Here is a 26,784-nt window from a genome sequence, read left to right on the forward strand (position 1 = left end):
GTTCTTACTGAGAAAGCACTTGCACAAAACACTTTCTGGTATTAAACTTGAAATAATCCCATCTGTCCATCATGAAGCAGTGATGTTGAATCTAGCATCAATTCTGGACAATAAAAAGAGATATTTAATGCAAAGGAACACTACAAGGTTTGGAGGTGTTGTTTGGTGGTAGGTTTAGGGGAACTGAAATACAAGAATCCTTATTGACTTCAACACTGAGAGACATTCGATAAACAAAAATGAAGACAGAATATCAAGTACCATTTAACGTGTAAAAAACCAGCTATGTTTATACCTCTTTCCAGGAAATATAATGTTATTTTTATCCTAGCTATTTCCAACTTCTATTTATTACCCACTTTGTAGACAAAATCATAGGTTAAGAATTCCCTAGAAGACATTTAAACAAAACATCCATTAAAAAAAATATGGAATGGAAACCGTAACTTTAAATTTGCCACAGTCAAGCAATATTTCCTATTCAAGAACGTGCAAAATCTGAAAAATATAAGAATCATGAACCACATCATGCAACTTGAAATTGAGCATTAGTTTCATGCTGGATGTTGACAACAAGCAATATTTTATAGAAGCAGAGGTCAATCAGATCAGACCACCATAAAAAAGACAAATAGGACAGTACTGTGGGTAGATACCACTAGCGATCTGGAATTTTAATTCAGCTGCCACTAGTGCATCTTCTGGTTTGTAAAGTCTGCATAGAGATGAAGGTGTAAATGAACAAACGTTAGACAGACTGTCTTTAAAATACAGCTTTTACCTTCTGTTCCAAGTTTGGGTTTTCAGAATTTTCTAGAAGTAGCACACAGAACCCACATACGAAATCAAGTATCTCAGTTCAAGAAAGACTCTTCATCTTCTCAGGGATGACTCAGCTAATCATTATAATACTCCTGGCTTACTAAAAGCTGTATTATTTTACAGTTGATTATAAAATATGCCAATGAGAAATTTCAATAACTGTTAGTGGAAAGAAGGGAACCTTACCCTTAAAAGGTATCTTAGTATCTGACTTTTAATTACTGGAGTGTGATTGTAGATAAAGATGGTAGACAGTTCACTACACGCATTTGCACACACAGACAACCTTAAAGAGGGGTGGATTAAAGACACAGAATTGAAGAGTTCCTCTGGGTGATCATTCTTACCAGCTTAAACCAGAAAGGTCTAAAGCAAAAAAATAACAATAGGTTAAATTAGACCTTGAAGATTTTGTATTATGCAAGAGAAAACAAAAGCAACTCCTATCAGCAGTCTTTGTATCAGCAAGTCATTCCTTTGAGAGTCTAGATGGAAGAGTAAGCAGAGAGTAAATGACATTGAATCTGGAGCATCTCTATTTGACATACAATTAAAAAAAAGTTGCTACACATGAAAAAAACACAAAGGTGAAAATTTCTTAAATGAGCATGCTTACACGGTAGCCAAAATTTGGCAAGAAACTAGACTAATACAGACAAAAACTCTAAAAGTAGATGCGACAGTGATACTCAGCATGAACTTTAGCATAACTGGGGAACTGGTGGACTCATTTCAGTTTTTTGACTCCCCAAAGCAACCACAGGATAATCATGAACAGACAAAATATTTGTATGATCACAGATATGAAAAATGAGAAATGTGGTGCAGCCACTTAAGCATACTCCAAGAATATTACAGGATGAAAAAACAAAATTACAGTATTTGGAAAAAATCACTACATTTTTGTTATGTCTGCAGTTTGCAAAGTATCAGATACTAATAATGTGTGTGGGATGTGATACAAAATTTTGAACATTTGGTCCTAGGTCTGCTAGCTGTTTGTGTATTGTTACGTAACCAGTGACCCACACATGTGGCATGTTCTGAGCTGTATTATTTAATACAATAATTCCGAAGTTCCATACAAAATACGGAATACAAAATGCTTAAGTGTTAGATAAGGAGAAATTTCTGATATACTATGCCTGTAAAACTCTTCCAAACTTAAATTCAGTTCATCCCATCACCTATTAAGAGCAGTTTGTTTCTCAACACAAACAAAGCTAAGAAATCCACCTTCCCTTAAGTAAAGAGCCCCTGCTCTTTAGAAGGACATACTTACCTCACCCTGAACTCCTGGAAGGGTTCCTTTTCCATGGAGTATGAAGAAGATGGATCCCTTTTCACATGGAGTTTTTCCCAAACTAATTTTCTACTCTTACTCTACTCTTGCTGCCACAACTGAAACAGGTTGAAAAACCTTGCAGCTTATGCTACTCTAACTTCTACACATTTCTTCTGAGTTTCCATCTGAATCTTTGCTTTGTATAGAAGAAACCCTAAGGTACACTACCAATTCTTTGTCTTCACACCAAGAACCTATGTAGGCCTAGCATTCATTTGTATATTCTTTACATAAACAACACAAATATTGATATCTCATTTCAGCTTTTATTTGGATATTTTTAAGTTAAGTTGCTCAAGTCCATTTTCCATCAATACACTAAAAATTGAGATCAACATTTAAGGCAACATTAGCATTCATGCCAAGCTCAATATGCAAACTCTAAGCACCACAGCATTTAAGAATTGTCACAAGTCCCCTACCTCCATCACACATTCCCTTTCCATTTTAACTCTGCTAACCCACACCACACTCAGGAATTCAATTTAGATGCTATTCTCCAATAAGATCTTGTCATTTCTTCTATTTTAATTATTTCATACTAGATTGCTTATCAATAAGGTGACATAAATGATCGAGATATGTTTCATGGTGAAAGCACATGGCTGATTTATGTTGTGAGAGCATATGGGAAAAATCTTTTTCCCCCCTTTTTTTTTCTAATATTTAACATAATTATTCAACAGCTTAGTAGAGATGTTACATATTTAGTCTTTTCATAAAGGCCATACATTGAGACTTGTTAGAATGATAATCTTGCTTTAAATTCTGATTTCTTTAGTCTTTAATGTTACTGTTGACAAGTGTTTGAGTTAAGGATGCTGAAGTGCAACTCTTGTGTAAGAATATGTACAAGTATACAAAAGACCATACAATTCTTAATACAGAGTAAATAAGGATTTGTCTTGTGCCTGTGGAAGTATTTCAACATGTGGGTCTTGCTGATTTCTCTTTTTACAGTAAAAGGAAGGGTTTTTCTTAAGAAGTGTGTTTATTACAAGATGATTATATCACAGAACATACAAGAGTTAAAATGAACCAGTTACAAAATAAGAAGTGGTATGTAAATTTTCATATAACCTAGTAGCAGGATCAGTATTTTACAAAGTACATATAAAAGTACTTCATATACAAAGAAACATACAAATGTGCAAACACCATTGTCACAGGTGGAAATTTGTCAGTTGAAAAATGCTAGAAAAATCCTTCATTTTCTTTGTTTTGAAATTGTAAATGCATTGAAAACAGCTGCATTACCTATTGTGTATGTGAAGTGAGAAGTTCATATTCCTTTCTGACAAAATACATTAGTTATAAAAAACAAACAAAAAACATTAATAACTGAAAAACTGTAATAAGTATAGTCAGTTTGATTAGGCTGACATTAAGTTATAAGCAGAATGTCTGGAAAAAAAATGAGAAAATACTGAATCATATATACATTTTTTTGTAATATTAGTGTGCTATTTAACATATTAACATATCAAAATAAAAACAATGGCTTAGTTACCTACAGATTCTACTCAATGTCATCACTATTTGTAGACTGTAAAACTTTTAATAATTTGGGGTTATTAAACACATTTCTCCCAAGATTTTAAGTTGAACAAACACAATTTTATCAAATGTAAAAATCTATAAACAATCTTCCAATTTATGTGCAAAAATGTTTAAAAAGTATCAAATCACAACACATCAACCCAGATTATTTACATATTTAATATCTGTAAATGTTAACTAGCTAGTATTGTTCTGCTATAAATAACTTACCTGTCATTCAAAATGTGAGCATTTTAAAGATTTCAGTGCAAGTGCTTGCTCCACTGTTTAGTGCATTATCATCACGTTTGTTATTTTTTATTTTACAGTGAGCAGAACAGCATATAAATTAACATATACAACTCACACTTAAGAGATCTTCCTTCTACCAAATTCCTAGTTTGTTTTTTCCTGCATCTCTACGATAGTGTCAGCCAGATTTCTTTCACATATCCCATCATAATAGCAAACAGAATCTAAAAAGAAAGTGCTATGATCTTCAGATAACCCCTGGAACTTGAAATTCCATAACAACATCGCTGAAGCACTCTGTAGAGCACGAGATTAAAGACTGGCCTGCATGCTGAGAAGACACTTGAAAATCTGTTAATTTCAGAATGGCAATTTCATTTTTTTGGTCTTAAAAAAATATCAACAGTTTTAATATCACCAATCTGATATATATGTCACTGGACTCACAAGCTTTGTTTCTTTCTTTTTTTTAAGAATTGTAGACATGTTTCCTCTTAACAATGACTACCTTGGAAATAAGAATTTCTGTTTAAAAATATAAATAAGGAGAAAATAGACTTTCTGCTGTAGAGATTTTTACAAGCTACTTTGGACAGCTTTCCTTATCAGAGCAACTCTGAAATGAGAAAATGAGGATTAGAAAATAGTGCAAATACGGCTCACTTTTCTAGCTAGGAATTGTACTGAAGAAAGTGGAAATTCAGGATAAATGAATTATTATTTTTCAAAGTCCTCCCTGCAGGAAAAAAAAACCAAACGGTTACAGTGGTTATAATTATTAAACAGAAAAGAAACTTCAGCATATTATCAATGTCTATAGCTGAAATGTAAGGAAGGCTGGTTGTCAGCAACATTTCAGAACACATCTTACAAAAAGAGTTGCTTTAAACATATCTTGATAATGGAATGTTATTCCTTTCTAAGCATCTGAAATGCAGCTCTGGATTCTGTCCATCCATTGTTGAGCACTCTGTGCATCTTGGGCACAAAAATTATACACACGTTTGTTTGTCTTCAACTGCAAAAGAAAAACAAGAACGTGAAAAGTCAACACACAAAATAGAAAAAGAAACTTATAAATTTTACTTTCAGCTGTAATCTACTAATTGAGTCTGAATGTATGGGTTTTGTTGTTTATTTGTTTTAATTTCTGCTGTTGAGAATCATGACTAGCTAGCTCCATAAAAACTTTCTGTGTTGAGTTGGCATGGCAGCTCCATTCAAGCTCTCATCTTCCAGACAGAATGAAAGTAGCAGGTTAAACAAGGAAAGTTTCAGGCAAACATCAAATAAAAACCAGATACACTTACATCAAAAAATGCTTTTTCACTTGCATGTTTTGGGGCTCCAATAGTTGGAGAAGCAGGAATCACTGTTTCTACTTCTGCGAGGTCTATGTGACCCTTACAGCTTGTATCTTCACCAGAGTCATAGTATCGTAACTAGACCACATGAGAGAGAAAAGTTAAATCCAAATACACTATTCAGATGGACCTTTCATTTTTATTACCTTTATTGTCCTTTCCTGGATATAACTTGGGGATTTGGGGAGTGAAGGTAGGAAGAAAAAATGCTATTAACACCTGAAGCCATCAGACATAGGCAATTGCTAAGACACAGTCATTGGTCTGGTATACAAGATAGTGGGACTGTTGAGAGCCTTTTACTGGCCAGACCTCTATTTGATATCTCTGGCTAATAGCAATGTCTCCACCATCCACTCCTGTGCAGATCACTGAACTGAGAGAACGTGTTGTCATGAGAATCTCAGAGCAGAGAAGCTTCTAACAGTTAAACACTGTTTCTGTCAGAAAAACTGATAAGGACTGCTGACTCCTGAAGTCAAGATTCTGCTCTTATCCTTCACAAATCCTCTGCCCAGAAGCAATCTCTTCCCTGTTCATTTCAATGAAACTAACACAAGAACATTACTCCACCAAAGAGTTAAGAAAATATTAATTGTCTGTATTTCAAGAATAGAAAATGATCAGCAAAAATTTAAGAATGATTTTAGATAATTATAAACACAGAAAACTTCAATTTTCCTATATTTAGTGGTTGAACAAGACTTGCTTTTTCCACCTAGCAGAGATACTGTAATATGAATGCAAATCACTGTAAGCTGAGTTTTGATATACAAATTGTTCCAGAAGATAAAATCTGGAGTTCACTAAAAAAAAAGATAAAATACAACAATCCATAAACAGATGCATTATAGTAAAGCAAACCCTCACAGCCAGAGAATTCAAGCTACGATCGACTTGTATCTGCTTCAGACTGCATATACTCTTACATCTGTGATATTCAGGAGGATATTTGGTTTACAAAAAATTTAAAAGTCTTTTTTTTTTTTTCCTCTGCAGAATGATGAGTCTTCTCTCTTCTGTTTCAGGAGCAACAATTACAATTAGGACATTTGCTAGTATATTACCACATAGCATAATCCGGGGATCCTCAATGAGTGGCTTAAAAATGACTGTCTTGTATTACATATTTTTTAAAGTGTTAATTACAATGCATTAATATATTTTCTAACAAAGCACACACAGGTCTCAGAAGTTATTTGAACAACCTGCACTGTGTGGCTATGTGGAACATTTTGCTCAGTAAAGATTACTTCTTCATCACTCAATATTATTTTAAGCATGGAAGATCACAAATTTCCACTGTCAAATTCTGTAAATCAGGTAAAATATTTAGGCCAACAGATACCCTATTTTTAGTGCTTCTTGATGTACAATGATTTTTCAGAATATTTATGAATTATTTGGCTATTAAGCTTACCTCACTGTGAAGAATTTAAACTACTCCTATATATACCACCTAACACTATTGTTTAATCAGGAACTTGGCATTTGAAGACTTTAGAGGGAAAATTTGGGGGTGAAATTCTAACTCCCTTTAATTTAAAGAACTCTAACTGATCTCAGAAAGATAGCTGTTCCTATTCTTCAGATTTGAAAATACTTCCAAGGTTTCACTCACGTTAGCTGCCTCAAGTACAGATTTCAGAAGAGCACCACAAATGCCAAGTGAGGTAAATGGACTTTTCCATAAAAGCAATTCAGGTGATATTTTTTCAGAGAATACAATGTTATTTCATGTAAAGAAAAATGCTCATGACAAAGTACTTGAGGAGCAAAGAGGATGTAAAATACATGCTTTGGAAGCATTAAGTACCTCCTCCAGTTTTAACAATTGAAACTTGCTATCAGTTACCATATTATCTCTCAGAATCCCAACTGCAATCAAGAAATTACATACTAAGTTTCCAGCTATTTAAAACAGATTTTGGTTCTTCTGGAAACTATAAGGTCATACTAGAATGCCTGATGATACTCAACACTTATTTGCTTAATGATCTTGTAGAGTTAAAAATGCTTTAAAAATTGCTACCTCCTCAAACTGTCCATTCAGAATGTTTTATCAGTCACACAGTACACACAGAGTCTATAACAATGTAATTCACACATTGCTTCTGAAAATAATTATTATTGCTGATTACTTGTAAAATTAAACTAAATCAATAAATAAAAATGCAGCAAACTTGACATTAAAAAAAAACCAATATTGAAAAGTTTTTACCTGGTGTTTGGTCACATCCAGCACAAACCAGCGGGGCTTCCAGCCTTTCAGCAAAGCTCCTCTTTTGTACAGCGTACCTTCAAAAGATCTGGAAGATGCAGAAAATACAAACGACACATGATGATAGTGACACATGTGAATAGTGATATATAAATACATATAAAACCCCAAATGACTAAAAAAATATTTAAGCATTTCTTTTACTGTTGTGAAACAAATCATTTTTAAACAACAGCCTAGTTTGGTGACTGATACAGTGATAAACACTATTTCAGCACTCTAGTCCCTTTCAATATGCAGCTACAGTCCAGGCATGTCCAACCTGTGGCTCGAGGACTACATGCAGCCTGGTACCATTTTCAGTTGATATAAATACATTACCTGTTACTTTTCAAATGAAACATAGAGTTGCAATCAGATATCCAATCCAAAAATGTGATAAAAGTCTCGTATAGAGACATGAAAAGCCCTATCTTACCAGAGAAAAATATCCCTTGCTTCACAACCATGTCTTATTCATGTAATTGCTTTTTAGTACAACGTAAATTTGTGAACAATTGTTAAGCATGAAATATATGAAGAGTAAAATTTCATCAAAAATCTGTGATGCAACCCTGGTGACTTCACTGCAAATTGCAACTACTGCCAAGAAACGAGGCTGATGCATTAGTTTTACAAAAACAGGGTCAAATGTCCCATCAGCTTTACGTCTCTGCTGTTCACTTTTTAACATCTTAAGAAAAATATTAAAATGTCTCCCGTTTTATTATGATGGCCCACAGCATCAGAGGCAGATGGTGGTGGTCTGACAGTAGGGGCTGAACCTTCCCACCAGTATTCCCTTGTGGTTGCTGTGTGAGAGATGGTGGCAGAGGGAAGTCTGACAAAATGGCATCTGACATGGAAATGAGCATGAAGGCAAATGGGCGTAACTGAATTCCTCCATAGGGAAAAAAATTGCACCCACTGACATTCATCAACACTTGCTGTTCCTGGAAACCTGGATGCGAGCACAGTCAGGTGGTGGTGGTGCATTTCAGCAGTGGTGACAGCAATACTGCATCACCTCTACTGGTGCAAATTTTTATAAGCGCAGCATGCAGGCTCTTGTTCACTGCTGGCAAAAAATGAACAGCTAATGGTGGTGCCTATGTTGAAAAATAGTGTTTTGTAGCTGAGAATTTGCCCTACTGAACAGTGCTATTGTATTCTGTCAGAGCAACCTATGTTGACCCAAGACAACTTCACGCAGTGCAGCCCAGCCAAGCCAAAAGGTTGGACAACCATAACCAAAACCTTCCTGTTTTAGAAAGGGAAAGACTGAAAGATCTATGTATACAAAAGATTCATTTTTTTCCTAAGGCTTGTACCATTCTTATACAAGGTTCATAAATACTTTCTGACTGTTTGGTTTACCTATTTTCATCATTCTTTGAAGTGAAATGATTGTATAGCGTAGTTGCTCTCCTATCTACTCCATTGGAGGGAGAGATGCTTGCACTCTGTTCCTCACCCAGCCCATTGTCAGGCATTTCCAACAAAGATCTCTTTTGATAGGAATGTAGATTAGCTGACATCATCCCTGAGGAGCCAGAAGGATGTCTCTGAAGCTACAAAGAAGAAAATAAAACAATCTTAAACAAGATCTAGGCAAATTTAGAACTGAGAAATCTGATTGTTTGATGAACTAAAACGTTATAAATGTATTACAGTAGAAAACCAAAACATAACATTCTTTTTGAAATAAACACGACCCACAACTCTTCCTGGTAGTCTATATAGTTAATAATTTGCATTAAATATATGAACAGTGAAGAACTACAGCTGATCTATTACTAAAGATCTGTTAATATTTTATTTTTACATGCTTTTAGTCTCAATTGATCAGAATCTAGTCTATATTCATTGCTCTCATTAATGCTGCTGTGTGCAAGAGGAATCTGAAGAGAATACAGAAGTGCAATTTTAACGGAAATGCACTCCTCAATAAAGAGAGCATCTCATGGGTTTGAATTCTGGTGTAACTTCACAATTCCAGCCATCAGCTTTGTACACATCTGTGAACACTGACATCATGATTTTTCAGCTTTAATTTTATCAGTGCTTATATGATAAATGCAACCTTACCCTGGTAAGATTTGTCGATACTTGGCAAGGATTTGCTAAAACATTTGCAGCAATTTATTTGCTCAAATCCATTTGCAGCAATTTGAACATCAACAGTTGTTTGGAATTTGGAATTTCTGTGAGGAAGTAAGGTGTGTAACCACCTTCTTAATATTAAGTATTCAGCATATTGTTTTGACTTGATCTACAGTTTGTTATTTGCAAAATAAAAATGTGTGTAGCAACACTCAGAACACAAAATCACTCTTCACTGCAACAAGGCAAACCTTTAACTTAATAAACACATGGGAGAGATACATACCAGCTTGCTCTTTCTCTGTAATATTATCCCTACATCACTTCTGTTCGCTGTAGAAATTGAGTTGTTTGTCATGCATTTTGAGATGATCTCAAAATTCTACACAAATAATATTTAGTACAATGTGTAAATTGTGAATTACTACGGGAGGAAAAAAATCTTCATAACACAAATCAGTGTTGCCACTGAAGAGTCATAGAGATGGCATTTCACTGCATTTCCTATGCAGGAGGATACAATCACAAAGTGTGAAAAGACATTATTTAAGAAAAGCCTTGTTTATTCCAGTGACATAAATTTGAATATTGTTTCCATTGCTTTCTCAGAATCATCTAGAAGTAGTCAGACATTTGGATACAATAAATTTCCATAAATTCATTAGTTGAAAAGAAAAAAAAAAAGTGAAGCTTCCAAGAGCTACTTTATAGATTTAAGTCTTTTTAGTAGATTCTCAGTAACCCCTGAATTTGGTCTTAATCTGCAGAACAGCATCCTAGAGAATTCTTTGGAGCTGACTCTTAGCTACTACGTTTATCTGAGAACAAGAGACTGATGTCAGGTACATTTATACTTGCATTTAATTTTCTGCTTCCAATTATTCAATAAAAACTTAATCCTCTGCTTTGCTCATATAAAAAACCTTCCGTTCTGGGTTTGTTTAGGTACGAGGTGAACTTAAATGACTATGATAGACATAAAACTTATTGCTTTATTGAAATCAAAGGACAAATAACAGAGTAGTTCTGAAAACTAACAAACTCACGAAGGCTGGCAAACTTGAACAAGTTTGTAAAGCTGAAGAGTTATGGCACAGTTTTATGCCAAGTTGATAAAGAAAGCTCCCCAAAGCCATTATCTAACAAACTTCCTAGTGCACATAGAGAGAAAGAAAGAAAAGAAAAAAAAGGCTGCTTTTGAATTAGAAAATATCTGCAATGTCAGCTACTCATTTTACAGGAGTCAAGAACCAGAAACATAGCACGAACAGTTTCTTGCCTTTACCAGAATCTACAATTCCAAAATTCCATGTAGACATGGAAATATCTTTACTTATCCTTGAACCTCTGTCATTTCCTTTCGGCTACCTCCAGGAACTGATTTTTTTTTTTTGTACTTGAAGACTTTGACACAATGAATATTTTAATAATATCGAGTCATACAATTTTGTACTAGTAAAATGCTTGTGCTCATTTTGTCTACGTGCCTTAATCTACTGCTGAGAAGTAATTAATTAAATGGTGTAAATAAGTATAAACATGTTTTTCTATGTGTAGAGATACAGAGCTGGTATCCAAGGTTAGAACAACATGTTCAGTTTTTCAAAAGCAGTACTTTACTCCAAGAAACACAGTGATTTTGACAGTGTCCCAGGTATAAAGCCTGTGCTGGAAGAGTTCCTTTGCTACTTACATTGTCTTGTCTAGTGTCATCCTTTAGATTCATTTTGACCCTTTCCCACAAAAGCTGCCATCTTTCTGGGCTCTGATTTAATTTACTTTCCAACCTTTCAATTTCCTGAAACAAATGACAAGGGTTAAGAAGAAACATTTTTAACTGATCACTTCCCGACAATCAGTTTAATACAATCACTGCCCAAGGAGGTCGTGGATGCCCCATCCCTGGAGGCATTCAGGGCCAGACTGGATGTGGCTCTGGGAAGCCTGGTCTGGTGGTTGGTGATCCTGCTCACAGCAGGGAGGTTGAAATAGATGATTACTGTGGTCCTTTTCAACCCAGGCCATCCTACAATTCTATGATTTTCTAGTCAATATTTTTACACAGAGAACTTTTAGGCCATGTTGCCCAGTAAAGTACAAGCCAAACCAGCTATAAACTGCTATCAACTAAACTCAGAACTCAATGGCAACCAAATACAGCATCAGTCATATAATTCCTCTTGCAAATCACAGGCTGAGGGAGCCATTATTCTTTCAGTTCTCCACCAGTTCTCTTGATCACACAACAGTCATCACCAACTGCCATAATAGAAACATGACAGAGATCAGGATAGAGTATATTCCATAAAAATATTTACAAAAACCTACATTGCCAATACTAAGATTTACCGTGGTTTATAAAATATAATACAAAACTGTAATAAAAGAAGGAAATGGAAGATTTATTCATTTTGGATGCCAAACTGTAACAACATGTTCTTGTGGAACTTGGGAATACGACCTATGTTGATAACCTCCAGTTGGGGTTATTTCCTGTTAATAAGACAGTGTGTGCAAAGTTAAGTAAAAAGACACAGTTTAATTAGTTCATGTTTACTTGTGGAACGGCTTAACTACAACATTCACCATTTGCCATTACTGTGATATTTGGTCCATTTTTATCCTTCCTTCTTACAGTTTTACTTTCAGCACCTATATTGTCATGAAAATCTGATTCTTAACAAAATCACATCTGAAACTTAATTTTGAAAATCCAATTAAGGACTGATGACAGAACAAAAATTGCCACAGGACAAAGAATTTCCATGCTATATAAAAGATAAATAAACCCAAAGACATTATTTTCAAAGAAGAGACAATTAGACTTTGACCTTATTTCCACTATACCACATAACTAGTGTAGCTTTCATCATATTCTAGGGGTATATTAGAATAACAGGAAATCATTGATGATTGAAACTTAGAGAAAAAGACTATTTTTTAAGGTAAGGAAACATTTGGTAAGGAAACAATTAACTGCTCAACTAAATTTGGAACACTGAACTGAAAATAAATAAGCCTATATGACAGAGTCTAACAAAAACAAAACATATCTACAGATTCTTCCTTGCTGAAGGAAAATTAGAAAGTTGAAAAGTATAACTAAATAGAAGAGACGTGACAACACAAAGAATCAAACTACTTGAAAAGATACATATATATTTACTATTGCAGGGCTCTTTTCCTGCCAAGAAATAAAACTAGAATAGCTTTGTTTGGATTGTCCTCACTGGTAGATACAAAAACAAGGAATGGCAAACAAGCCAGACCAAAGGCTTCTTTAGACCAGTTGTTCCTCTTTCAAAATTCTTTCTGTAAAGTGTTCCTGATAGTATACATAGGACTGAATATATTTACCACAGGCATTTCATGTAAAAGGCTTCTCAAACTGCTGTAAAAGCAATACAAACTCTTTAGTGCTAAAGGTTATTCAGGTTTTAATTTCAGCATTCTCTTTCTGCCACAGTTTTGACTTTTGAGTACAAGTCCTTCTCTGCAGAATCTGGAATTAACTGAAGCTTGTTACTTAGCAACTGGGTCACATTCCTTTTTTTTTTTTTTTTTTTGGCTCCACAATGAGCAGTGCTTCCAGAATTTTAAATGAAAAACTTTCAACAACCTCCCATATATAACTTGAAAAGTTAGGAATAAATTCTCTTAATAAAGTCTTTGTAAAAAAAAAAAAAAACTTACATGACAATAAATCAGTAAGATTTACTCTTGCTCCTTCAGTTTTAAATTCTACAGAGAACATCAGATTTTTTCCTTGCCAATAGCTGCACTTGGAAGAAAATTGCACAGAATCACAAAATTGATGAGGTTGAAAGGGCCCTCTGTCATCTCAAGGTGGGCCACCTAGAGGCAGCTGCCCCAGACCATGCCTAGGTGGCTTTGCAATAGCTCCAAGACAGCAACTTGTGCCAGCGTTCAAACACACTCGCAGTAAAGAACTGCTCCTTCATGTTCAGATGGAACACCCCTAGTCCTGTTACTGGGCACCATGATACCACCAGCCTTCTTTGTGGCACGGGAGCACTGCCCTTAAGGAACACAGCTGATGCAACTGAGCATCCACCAGGATTTGCAGCACCTTTCTGCAGAATATTGGTGCATATACCAATGTCTGGGCTTGCTCCTGCCAAGGTGCACTTCATCACTCAGACCAGTTAGCTCATTTACAGTGAATCACAACTCAAATCGAAGGGTCGTTGGAAGACCTAGTCTTGACCAGAAACATTTAAACCCGAATTTTATTCTCTACTGAAGACATGCTATGCTATACTTGGATGTGTCACACTGTGGTATCATCTTAATGAATTTTAAAAGCAAAGAAAGGAAGTGTTTTCAAAAATGCAGTTGGAATCTCTTACCAAATGAGCTGGTTTTGAGTTTTGTGGAGAAATCTGCCTTTTTATTTTTTTTTAAACTATTTGCAACTACTCTGAAAGAAAAAAAAAAAAAAAAACAAACGACAAAAGCAGAAGTAGTTTCCTGTTTCATGATCCTGTTTCATTTTACTTAACAAATGGGTGGGTAATTACTCTTACTATCAGTGTATACTTTGGTTCCGATTTCTATGATGTAAAAAGACCATCAGAGAATGGTCTTAATTGAAAATACCTTCATCTGGATCTACTTTTGAACATTTATATCTACAAGTTCTTTTTCCAGAATTTAAGGTTTGAACAAACCAGCTCATATTTTTGGCTGGTGTGGTGGAAGTGAATTGGGAAGCTTTACACAAAAATATGTATTTTAAAGTACATTGTTATCATTCAATTAGGCTTAAATGAATGAAATGTGTAGTAGATTGCTTAACTTCCTAAAGCTTGTAAACATGAAGACTTATGGAAAATATAGAGCTGTCACATCTCCTTAAAGGTGTCAAGTACACAAAACACATTAGGACATTTACCACTAAAAAAATCACACCTTTTGCTCCTCATAGAAAAGCACTGCATTGTAACAAGGAATACTGTGAACTAAGATATTCTGTAACTTCTCCATTCCAGATTCACATCCTGATGAGTATTATCTAGTTTTCTGTAAAAAAAATACCTTTAGTTTGAACATATTTGGTATTATCATTATAAACAAAGAGAAAAATCAACCTTCCCTAACAGTTTATCATTACTAGAATATGTTCTCAGTTCAAACATTTCTTGGATACCAACACATTCTCACTGGATTTATGATTAAAGAGAGGTCTTTTTCCCCCATCAGCAATAGCCCTAAATTAACAACTTGTTTTAAAAGAAAGTTCACTTTGCTTTTTAAACTTAGAAGAATATTTTTGTAACCTTTATACAACCTCTTCAAAGTTTTCCAAACGTTCCTCTCCTCTGCTATCTTTTATTACTATAATCTAATTCACAAATAACATTTAAACTCTATAAAATCTGACCCACATATCTCTGGAATATAATATGGCTAATTTCCCTGTTATATGGTCTTTCTCACAGCTGTGGCTAGGATAAGCTTGGCATTTACTCCATGAAGAAATGCAGAGGAACACTGTTGCTATATTTCTAATGTAGTTCTGCCTATAGTTACAAAAGCTGTTTTTGTTTTGGCTTAGGTTTTTTTTGTGAAAGAATTCTTGCTATGACCCCTGTTGAGGAACGGATAAGCTCTCTTTCATTGAATTTGTGAAGTTAGAAGCTTTGAGCACTTCTGGCTTTCAGTATCAAGAAGAGTTTCACTGCTGAATTTTATTTTTGAAAATCGGACATTTTCCCTCTTTTTCATCAATAGTGATTGTATGAAATGGACTACAGGAGATAGCAGTTGTGTTCCTGAATTAAGCTAGCTCTCTGACGCAAGCAAGTCTATTCTGAATTATTGATATACATTCAGAATCTTCCAACCCTAAGACTTTGTTAAGAGCTATTTAATTTCAGCGATTTCAGGATTCCAAAGCATAACCCAGCTTTCCAAGAACTGCTTCACTAGGCTTCACAATCTCAATTCTAATGAAAGTTAATGAAAGTTTATGAAAGTTTATAATGAAATATTTTGTATGTGCAGCTGAATATGCACATAGCTTGAAACAATACCTCTAGGAAATGAAGAATCACCACATCATTTCTTTCCTTTAATCCAGAAGATACTGTAAACATTAGGACTGATAGCCAATTACAATCAAACAACAAACATCCAAGAAAATACAACTACTGCCATGCTAAATGGGATCCTTATTCATTTTCTAATTATGAAACAACAAAACCTGAGGAGCCTACTTGGGCCCACAGGAAAAAAATCATTGCCCAAATCAAGCATCCACATAACATACTGAAATATTCTGAAGCGTTTCAGAATTTGAGTAAGGTCCTACTAAAAATAAATATACTAGGAGTAACAACGGAAAGTTTTGTTGATAAATTTGGGCCAAGACGCTCAGGGATATGTATATACATATATATATATATATATATATATCTGCATATGAAATCTACCTTTCACTGAAACCAACAACTGTTGGATTCTGTTTCCTGAACTTGCAGGAATTTGGATCTTTACTACACGCATTAAACTGAGTAGAAAAAGGGCAAGAAAAACAGATTCAACCGTTGCATCAATTAAAAGAACAATTAGTGCATTTCTTACAGAAGGCAATCAGTTGGTTATACTAAATAACTACTCTGACTGGCTTTAATAATAATTTTATATAATATCCATAGGGCAATAACATACAGGGCAATAACTAAAAATAAAAATTGGGAAATAACATAAATGAAGGGTAAACATGATACGTGATAACTAAAATAACTTATTTTTTTCTGTTTAACGTATGTACTTACATTTAAAAGGCTGCTGATGGCATCAGGTTGTATTTTCTTAACATCATCGTAACATGGCCACACTATTTTCCTCTTTTTCTGAGAGACTGAACCATCTGTTTGGTCAGCTTCCTCTAAAGCACTGCATTTTGCAGCCACCATATTCCAGTCATAGGAAGGACCTGTAGCCAAAATCTCTTCTACATAGTAATCCCACTTTTTGAGGCTGGACATGCTTACATTTGGTTTCAGGGCCTATTAGAAAGAAAGTTTTATTATAATAACAGAAAGGAAGTGTCTGTGTTTCAGTCTGAAAAATGCAATTCTTATATTTTATGGATTGTTCTAAATGTAACAGTTTCTTGTGTTGGGTAATACTGCACTTTGATCATTTTCACAGCAGGATTCTGGCATATGGGTCAGATCAAAAAGTCAAACTAATACTACCTTTGGGGATATACTGTTCAGAATTATCCTTCTACTAAACAAATTGTTTCCCAAGAACTCTAATTCAATATACAGTTGCAACCCTCACAGTCTTTGTGACCCCTGTTAAAGATAGCAAGATAAAGATACCTATAGAAAAGGTACTTGATAGCAATCACCCTTAAATTCTCCTCAGCAGAAAATCCAAGACCTTCTACTATCAGGGAAAGGAGAAGGGCTGCATAACTTAAGTGGACAAACACTTGGAATAACCGTAATAACATGAGCAAATGAGCCAGAGACTATTAAAGCTTTCACAGAACAGACGACTTTGTATTAAGGACACACCTTTTTTTTTTTCTTTTTTTTTTTCCCTTTAAAATATAAGGTAATAGTATATAAATATAAGGTAATCAGTATATTTTATTTACAGGGAATTATTTCCCCAGGTCAATGGGCAATTTTAAAGTCTTAAGAGTGATGTTCAGTCACAATCATTAAACTCTGCTATTACAACACAATTTCACATGAGGAAAAACAGTTTGTAATAAAAACGAGAAAAAAGACACTACCAAAACACTGAAAGCAAATCTTAATTGCTTACTTGTCAGGCTTACAGTAAAATGGATAGAACATAAAGTGAATAAGATGGCCATCAACTTACAAATTCATCACAGTAATGGTTCTACAGGAAAAGTATGTTCCTCTGAATCAGACAAGTGAAGAACTTCCTATCTATTCAATATCGCTCTCTTGTTTTCTCCATCTTCTCTCTCCCATACTGATTTAATGAAGCATAGGAGTATGTATGCATGGGGGGTCATGGGGCCTGCGTTGTTGACTACCGAAATCATATTAGGTAAGTTTATATATCTGATTTGAGCTGTAGGTGCTATGCATTCTAAAATACAGCGTGGTAAAAAAATCTTTGAGGAAAAAGGAAAGCTAAGAAACACCAACAAAAGCGTTAGTGAAAACAGGGCTTCCAACACATTGGAGCATGTAACACCCTGTCGTTATCTGGTCACCAGCAGTGGACAGGCATGCAGATAAATTATTTGTCAGGGTGAAGCTCATTGGCAAAGCAGGAGAGAGAAGCACATCAGTGGGGCAAGGGGGGAAGCTGAACTACCTTAAACCAGTCTGACCCCCAGAACTACAGTATGAACATTGCTCTTTTCTTTCAGTTCCTTAGATGTCTTGATGTCTATCATTTTAGACATTCCATTGTGGCTGGAATGGACTTCAAGCTCATTTCCCCATAACTGTGAATTATGGTATATAAACAAATATTTTAAAATAACTATGCAGATTTTAGGACCATTTTTATAGTAAGTCATATAACTATAGAAATTAAACAAGTAACCTTGTTTTCCTCAATGGCATGCATATGTACATTTCCAGAATTCATCCCTTTAATGAAATTTCCAAAACTAAGATGACTGAAAATATAAGCTTTAAGACATTACAGCAATCAATTAAGAAGGATTAATTTTGTCCACCAAATGCTTTATCCAGCTAGGCAAATTAAGATATCAAAATGTACTCAGAAAATCACTCAGAATAGCAAACAACCTGATCTTTGTTTGTTTTGAGGGTTTTGTTTTTCTTAAAAAGAATGAATAAAAAGACCCACCCCACAACAACAAAACACACATACCTCTATTTCAGTGGGAGCATAGAGGTAATTGAAGAAAATAGGACTCCTCTTGTGCATCTTTTCAATACAATCCCAAATACAAATTCCTTTTTTGGTGTGTTTATCTCCTTTATCTTCAAAAAGTGTCCCTAGAGAAAATAAATAGCAGCAAATGATAGCTTTATGATAAAACGTAGCAAACATTAAAGCACAGCCAAAAGGAATTTCACAAATTGAATTTACAGTAAAATCTACTATAAAGTGAAATTGCTGCAAAAGACAGTTTGTTGAAACAAACGCTGTGCTTTGTAACTTCCACTCTGCCACAAGTTGAACGTGACTTTTATATTAAAAAAATAAATTAATCAATAGCATTATATTTATGATTCTGTTCTGAAATTGATTGAAATAGGGTACTTACGTCCCTTTCTGTCTCCAGCTATACTGGCTCAACAGATCATTGAGCCGTGCTAGCTGATTCTGTCCCCTAATATGAGAGGTTACCAGGCCTTCAATCCACTGGAAACAGGACTTTATACTGCATAAGATGGCATTTGAAAATGTAGCCACACAAAATAAACAAATGTGGTTTAAAAAAAAAAAAAAAGGACACGCTGTAGAACCATGTAAAAATACAGGTTGAAAGGACAGAAAGAAATTGACTCCAATCTTTCGTTCAGAGCAAGGTAAATAATAAAAATATTTCTTTCTTGTTGAAATAAAACGGCTTCTGAAGTTCAATATGTTCCACAGTTAGTACAGTTTTAAAGAAAAGCATTAAAATTGACCATATGCCATGAGAAACAGTGAAATTCAGAACATGTAAGCATTTTGTTTGATGAACAAGCTCCAGGAACAGCCTCGGCTGTGGTTGTAAAGTCTTATGTGAGCTGTGAGGGCAGATAAGGTCTTGTAGGGAGCAAATGAGCTTTTGCACATGACAGATGTAGGGAGTAAAAAAAGAGAAACACTAAAGAGAGTTCAAAAGAAAAGAGTGAGAGACAGTAGATGGAAAAGCTTCCCTTTCCTGAAATGTCATGTGCTCTCTGAAGGTTTCTTAAGGACTTTGTTTCTATTAAAACAAGCACTTAATAGGGGAAACTGAAGTAAGTCAGTAAGTTGCTAAAAAAAAAAAAGAAAATGACAAAGAAAACAAACCAAGAAGGCAAAACAAAACCCAAGGCATGACACTCATTTTTTTCACTTTTTCTTAAGTCCCACCAGTTGCATATCATTCATTCAGAAAATTCAGCGTGTTTGTCACCTACATTTTAGTTTGTATTCCTGAACTGAAATTGACTAGAGTATTACCATGCAATTACTAGATCATCTCAAACAAGGCAAATATTGTAGACCAGACACTGGACAGAAAAACGGGGACAAAACCAGAAAAAATATGTGATAAAAAAACATTACACATACCATGTTCTAGTCTTTCATAGTCTGAATCCAGAAGAAATGTTTTAAATCGATTTGATATGTGATGAAAAGCTAGGAACTTCAGATAATACTGATTGAACTCAAACTCTGTTGGATATTGGTTATGAATCTAAAAATAAACAGAGGAAATAAAAGGATTTTGAGGCAATAAGACAGGAAAATAATTATCTTGTCAAATCTGACAACAAATACATTCATAAGAAACTGCACACAAATCCTTCTACAATTTGTCTAAAATATTTAATTCATTGAAATTCACACATTGTCCATGATGCAAAAGTGTACTTTTATACTCAAATGTTGCACTCTGCACAAAATGCTGGATTCTTCAAAGTCATCAAACTGGGTATCATTTTACTTTAACTCATAAGACACCATGCAAACTCATATGCAAAGACGCTGCTCCTCGATGTATCATTTCCTGCAAATCAAATTTTAATTGGCAGGTTTTGCAGCAGAGTTCTAGGTATTGCTCAGGATCCAAACAAGACAACATGTACATAAGTAACTCTGGAAAACAATATTCTATCTGCCATTACTGGAACAGCTCATTTCTGAAGTACCTGCTAGTCAACACATAATCCTTTGCTCTCAAAATATGAACCAAAATATTGAAGTGTGAAAAATGAAACAAAACAACATATTGAGGTGCTTTGCCATTATTCATATGCATATATTTAATAGAGAACTACTTATTTTTTATGAATTTTTTATTAATATTTGCATGTGTTATAATTCAGTGAATGTCTCCAGCAAGAGTCAAATGTTTAAGAAAACAACACAAGATCATCAGAGCACAGCAATGGGGAAGAGCTGGCTCTTAGAATTTCTTCATCTTGAACATCCTCAGAAAGAGCCTGATTTGTAGTTTTAGGCATTTAGTTTAATATTCATGGCTAAATTTGCTTCATTAATTATTAATAAGTACTTGATGCCCATATAAAATTTAAATCTAAATTTTATTTTCATGAGATATTACTTTCAAAGCCCTCAGGTGTTAAATGTAAATTTTACTCTTTAAGTCAATGCAATATTTATTTTCAGAATTAAGGATGATAGTGAACTGAAAATCCTCAATTACAATGGAAACAGCTTTCTCAATCAGAAAGAAACTGCTGATTGAATTTAAATTTTCAAATATGTGATTTGTGTAGTTTCCCCTCAAACATGTAAAATACCTTTATTTTGGCACTTTTGCCACATATTGCCTTTTTTTATTCCCAGCACTCCTATTTTCCCATTGTACCTTTTTTCTCTAATCTCTATGCAACTAGGTCCTAAAAAAGAGACATGTTTATTTAGCATTAAGGAAACCAGAGCAAGGCTATTTGAAGCAACTTGATGTTTAACATCTCACATGTGCTATTTGAAAAAAAAGCTAAGAAACAATAAAAAAAACAACACAACAGCCGAACCCACAACCGAGTGTGCATTCAGCAGGAAAGATTAACTACTAATTTACAACAGTGACAGGGAAATCCCTTGAAAGACCCCTTAAATATATATACAGCAGTGCAGTCAGAGGATTTCTTGTTATATGTTGATATTAGCTTATGGTGAGTTATTCAAAATGCTAAGCTATTATAAGTTGTCTCAGTTTAACATCCTCAACTCTTACTTCATCCCCATGTTTTCCCAGATAAAAATTACTGTATTCCTGCACTGTTTTGTAAGAATAATGCCAAGCAAAATTGTTTTTCTATAATAAATTCAAGGTCAATTACAAAGACAATGTAACTTTTTAGTTCCCTTTACAAAGAAGAAAGTAATTTTTTTCTAGCAAACAATAGATTTAAATATAACCAGAGCACCCTAATTCTGTTAAAAAATGACTTAATGAACTTTTGGATTGAGATCCCAAAATGGTCTGTGTGTGTTCCAATACATATCCAGGCATATACAAATAGTTTACAGTTCCCACCTTGTTTAGGAAAAGTATTATTTGGAATATAGCAAGAAAGGAAGTTTTTTTGATAAACTGGTTATTTTAGTAATCTGTTATCTGACATGGTCCAAACTTCTACTTGTGGTCCAGTAATTATTTCAGTAAATTTCAAGAGCTAGAACAAGAAACAGGTACCAAAGTCCTGTTACACATTCAGATATTGTAAGTGATCTAAATTCTGAGATTTCTGGAACTGCAAGTAACTAGAAATAATAAGATTTACATTTTAGAGTAAGAACAGCTATCATCTCAAGCATTTATTTAAGGTGAATAACATAGTGTGTCTGCTTGTTTTCTATTGTATATGGCAGATTTCAGCACACTTGGAGATGGGAAAGAAACAACTACCCATGATTTGTGTAGACGTGCTGCAGTACGTGGAAATTCAAAATATGGCTGAACTACCAGGGAAAAAAGTTCTGATAAAATACAGCTCTAATATCACAAATGATACAATAAAAATGTGACATTGGAAAAAATAACCAGATTAACTTAAGCAATTAAAAATAAACATAAAATAGAGACTATTAATTACTGTAAGCAATGTAACCACTTAGGCAAATTTCTACAGTTTTTTTTTTTTTCTCTTTGGTAACTCTTCGGTCCACTTTTAGTTAATTCATTGACTCTGAATTATAAGATTTAAGAATTAGATATAAGATCTTATATCTATATCTTATAAGATCTTATATATCTTATATCTTATAAGATCTAGATATATTAGAATAAGATATAAGAATTATAAGATATTATAAGATATAAAATGTATAAGAGACATACTCAAAACTTGCAAGTTAAAAGCACTTTAACATGCAAGTTAAAAGCATTTAAGCTTCCTGCAGTGACATCACTTTCCAATTCAGCCTTCCAGAAGCAGTGAGTATCTACCAGATGCTGCTGTTGTGAAAGAATGATTTTACATTAATAATTCAGCTGACACCTGGAGAATTTTGGCATAAACAATGACTTCTTACAAGATGACGCAGTTCTAATTTAGGAATCACTGCTTCATTTGTTTTCTCTGTATTGTTAGTTTAACAAATGATATTTAATGCACACTGGCTCAACAGAGACTTATTACCTATTATGTCGAGACTACAAGGGCTGCTCCGAAAGTAACGCCTCCTATTTTATTATGTTGGCCCACAATGTCAGAAGCAGATGTTGGTAACATGGAAATAGAGGTCTAACTTTCCCACCAATATTCTGTTACATTTTGTTGCTGTGTAACAGACAGTAGCAGAGCGGCAGTCTGACAAAATGGCACCTGACATGGAAGTGCACTGGAAGCGAAGGCGTGGAATTGAATTCCTTCATGTGGAAAACACTGCACCAGTGCACTGCACTGACATTTGTCAATGCGTGCTGAAACATTCATGGAGATCAAAGAGTGGCACGTGCACACAGAGGTGGTGGGGGATGTATTTCAGCAGTGGTGATGGTGAGATGAAACACAATCCATGTTCTGGATGGCCACGAACAGCTGAAATGAAGAGTGCCTCAATCAGCTCATCCACACAAATTGGCGAATGGTGGAGACTATGTTGAAAAATAGTGTTTTACAGCTCAGAATTTGCTCAGTCAGTGTTTTTTGTATCTGCAGTAGTTGCCGTGAAAATGAATTGGAGGCTTTACTTTTGGTGCAACCAAGTGTAACACACTGGTTACACAAAGCTGTGTTCCTATGTCCTTTCTTGGATGAAGACTACAAGCCCTACACAGCCCTATCATTCCTCACAAGAAGATACTGACTACTTCAGATTGATCGGCTGAACTGTTTCTGAACCCACATCCATCAAAATAAGATATTTACAGTTATTTCTACCCATTTCTTTTCTATCATTTTGGTAGAAAAGGCACGTAGATCCACACAAACCCCTGAGCTAACAGACTGGAAGTGTAATATCTCCACCAGAGGGGAGGTAATTAATAGCTTCAGATGGCCTATATCAAGTAACCTTTCTGCTGACACAGCTGCAGCCTGGGCACATGGACACAGTTTAATACCAAAAAACCAGAAGATACTGATCATTATGTAAAATGCACCTGCTAATAACATGTATACTTTGTACTGCCTCTTAATGATGATTCAGATACTACCAAATCTCCTACCTGAGACGAATTATATTCCTCTATCATGCAGGAGAACCAAATCAAATTGAAAATGGATAATGTAAACATTTTCTAAAAGGAACATTATATATTTTTTATTTCAGGATTAGTCTTAGAAAAACAAAAAAATAATGTTTAGAGTACAATGGAAATTATGAAATTGCTCCACTACCCAACTTGCCCCCCAAGAAAGTACAAAGATTAGAGACGATTCACAAGCGCTTCTGTTGGAAGTTCTCATGACAGAGACCAAATTTCCTTAAGAGGTTCATATACAGAGTAGGAATAATTTAGGCACCTTGCAGCATAAAGCAGAATCATACCTATCAGCTGTTAACAGCAGGGATTTATCCCACTTCATGTTTCATTGTAAATTCTAACATCAGGAAAATTACACTCCATTATTCTATGAACTTCTGACTGTTTTAAATCTAACAGGAATTTTGCCACGAAGAAAACATGGAACATCCTATTCTCACCACAATTAAAAATATCCTTTAAATGCTAACTTTCATCTTTGCTCTGTATAACCCATTTGTTTCCAAAGTTTGTGTGACCGTGACCTCTGGACTTGAGGAAAAATCTACTCTACAGGTGTGCATGGTTAAGTTTCTTGTTGTTCTTTATGTCAGCTTCCTAAGATTTATTACCGTAAGACCGAAGCAAAGTGTCTCCACGGTTAGGAAAAGAATGTTTAAAATGATGTAGGCTATATCTACAATAGCAAATAGTTCACAGCTGTTGCTGAGGTTCTATACACCTTTTTTTCCCCCCCTTGAGGTCTATTACTATATAGTTTTAACTTGAGTGATGAATCATTGCTTTAGACCCTTTTAAGAAGTATTGAGTAATTAGCATACACCTGAAGCAGAACTTCTAGGTAAATCCCTCCAAGAATCTAGTTCATATTTTCTAAAAATTATCAAAATGGCAAGGGGAAATGCTTGAGGGAATCTCTTCAAAATTACATTACTGTTTCAAATCAAATGCCAATTCAATCAATTCTAACAAGAGACAGTGCAATCCAGTCAGCTCAGTAAAAACAGAAGATATCTGACAACAGTGAGAATACAGCATGAGACAAGTGATTTTCAAAGAGCCGAATGAACCACTCAACAGGCAGGCCTCAGGATTTCAATAGCTACAACAGGACAGCTATTCTGTCCTGCTGTAGCCGCTGCAACTAAGAATTTGCTGTTGTTGATGTTTTTCCCCTTCTACTTCAACAAACAAGAAATAACCTTAAGGTACCCCAAAGGATAGTTTATGTCACAACTGGCGGTGGATTAACTTGTTTAAATGAAAAATGCCAGTACTGATGCTCATCAATCTCTCCATTTTGAATAAAAATTAACCTGAGGACCACAGCCACTGGGAAACAGATTGATAAGAAAGGAGACATGACAAATATCTGTAAGGTTTTCTTATGCTAGAACAGACCCAAGTTACAAGGATATCACTTATTCACTTTCAAGACAGCAACAATGGATGGGAGATAATGTTCAATGTCGCAATACATAAAAAATGATCCTTTTCTGCAACATGTTCATCAGTAAGTCTTCACTCATTTTCTTATAAACTCATTCATAACCATTCCTCCATATCTAAAGATTTTCTTTGCTTGTAGGCTTAGTATGTTTTTTAATTAGTGGACTTTGCTTTGGGCAATCGACTAAGTCTACTTGCTGACTTCTCTTTCAGGGTCTACTCCATGTATGTATTCACTATGATCATCTATTGCTAGACAGAAGGTTGGTGCTTTAACAGTCTTCTTCTATGAGGAGGAATCATCCACACAATTTACATGCAGGTTAATAATATCTAGAAGCCAAGACTTTTCAGTGAGAAAAATGAGAAGTGGAAAAAGAAAGACATCTACAAGAAGAGCTATACACAAGCTCCTACCTTGTGTCTCCATATGCAGAGAATCTGCAAAGCATTATATTTACTGTTAAGCAGTTAAGCAGAAATGAGTAAGAAATGCTTACTCTGCTGTACCATGTAACTGATGGTGTTCATCTTCTTGCACACATGCAGAATATATAAAAATAAGAACAACTTAGGTGATTATTTCCAAGTTTTCTAGAGTTTGTTTCTTTTTTGGGTACTGCTACTGGACCCCTAGAAACCTGCTTGTTTTTTCAACTACAGAAGTGGAAAATTGCATTACTTAGGTACGAACTCTTGAGCAGAGAATTTTAACAGCATGAGAAAAGCAGAATTCCAAGAACTGCAAAATTTTCTTTCCATGCTACCACTTGTTTTCCATTAAAACCATCCTGTATATTTGGAAATGTGCTCCTAAGAGTAGACTTCCTAAGTAATAATGTATTTCATGATCAAGTCTGCAATTAAATTCCTGGAAAAAGATCATGTCTTGCATCCAAAATGCCTTCAAAACTCCACTGTTGTCCCTTAACACTGTTTGTATATAAGACCAAGATCTAAAAAATGAACAAAAGGACTTATGGACTGCAGTACTGTTGTTGAAGTGATCCTGGAAGCAGATCAAGTATCTTGGACAAATCAACTGGCAATGGGAAAAGTGACCTGTTATTATTTATGTAGTAATGGTCACTTTGTTCTTCCAGCTCTTACTGGGAGTACAACATGTGTCAGGCTGTTGATATACGTCCAGTGGTTGCTCTTGTTGGTTGCCCCACAAGAAGCCCTCTCTTTAGAAGAAAGGTACTAGGTTGGGGCCCAATAATGTATAGCTCAAAAGCTAATTTATTCTGGGAATAGGCCTACAGCAATT

General features: G+C 34.8%; 1 protein-coding gene across 9 annotated transcripts in view; it reads right to left on the reverse strand.

Annotated features, from left to right (window-relative positions):
• Nucleotides 1-2,419: 2,419 nt before the first annotated feature.
• The window catches only part of SBF2 (SET binding factor 2), a 237,207-nt gene continuing 212,842 nt past the window's right edge, over nucleotides 2,420-26,784 (reverse strand). For all 9 annotated transcript variants that reach the window (XM_042881903.1, XM_042881905.1, XM_042881904.1 and 6 more), the window contains 8 exons: nucleotides 19,952-20,078; nucleotides 18,551-18,678; nucleotides 16,486-16,719; nucleotides 11,379-11,483; nucleotides 8,960-9,153; nucleotides 7,544-7,631; nucleotides 5,269-5,400; nucleotides 2,420-4,976 (listed from right to left, as the gene is read on the reverse strand). In XM_042881903.1, the coding sequence (XP_042737837.1) occupies nucleotides 4,878-4,976; nucleotides 5,269-5,400; nucleotides 7,544-7,631; nucleotides 8,960-9,153; nucleotides 11,379-11,483; nucleotides 16,486-16,719; nucleotides 18,551-18,678; nucleotides 19,952-20,078 (1,107 nt within the window). In that variant the 3' untranslated portion in view covers nucleotides 2,420-4,877. The remainder of the gene's footprint in view (nucleotides 4,977-5,268; nucleotides 5,401-7,543; nucleotides 7,632-8,959; nucleotides 9,154-11,378; nucleotides 11,484-16,485; nucleotides 16,720-18,550; nucleotides 18,679-19,951; nucleotides 20,079-26,784) is intronic.

This window comes from Lagopus leucura, unplaced genomic scaffold (genome assembly GCF_019238085.1).
Source record: "Lagopus leucura isolate 7727_CA_CO unplaced genomic scaffold, USGS_WTPT01 Super-Scaffold_100033, whole genome shotgun sequence".
Classification (NCBI taxonomy): Eukaryota; Metazoa; Chordata; class Aves; order Galliformes; family Phasianidae; genus Lagopus; species Lagopus leucura.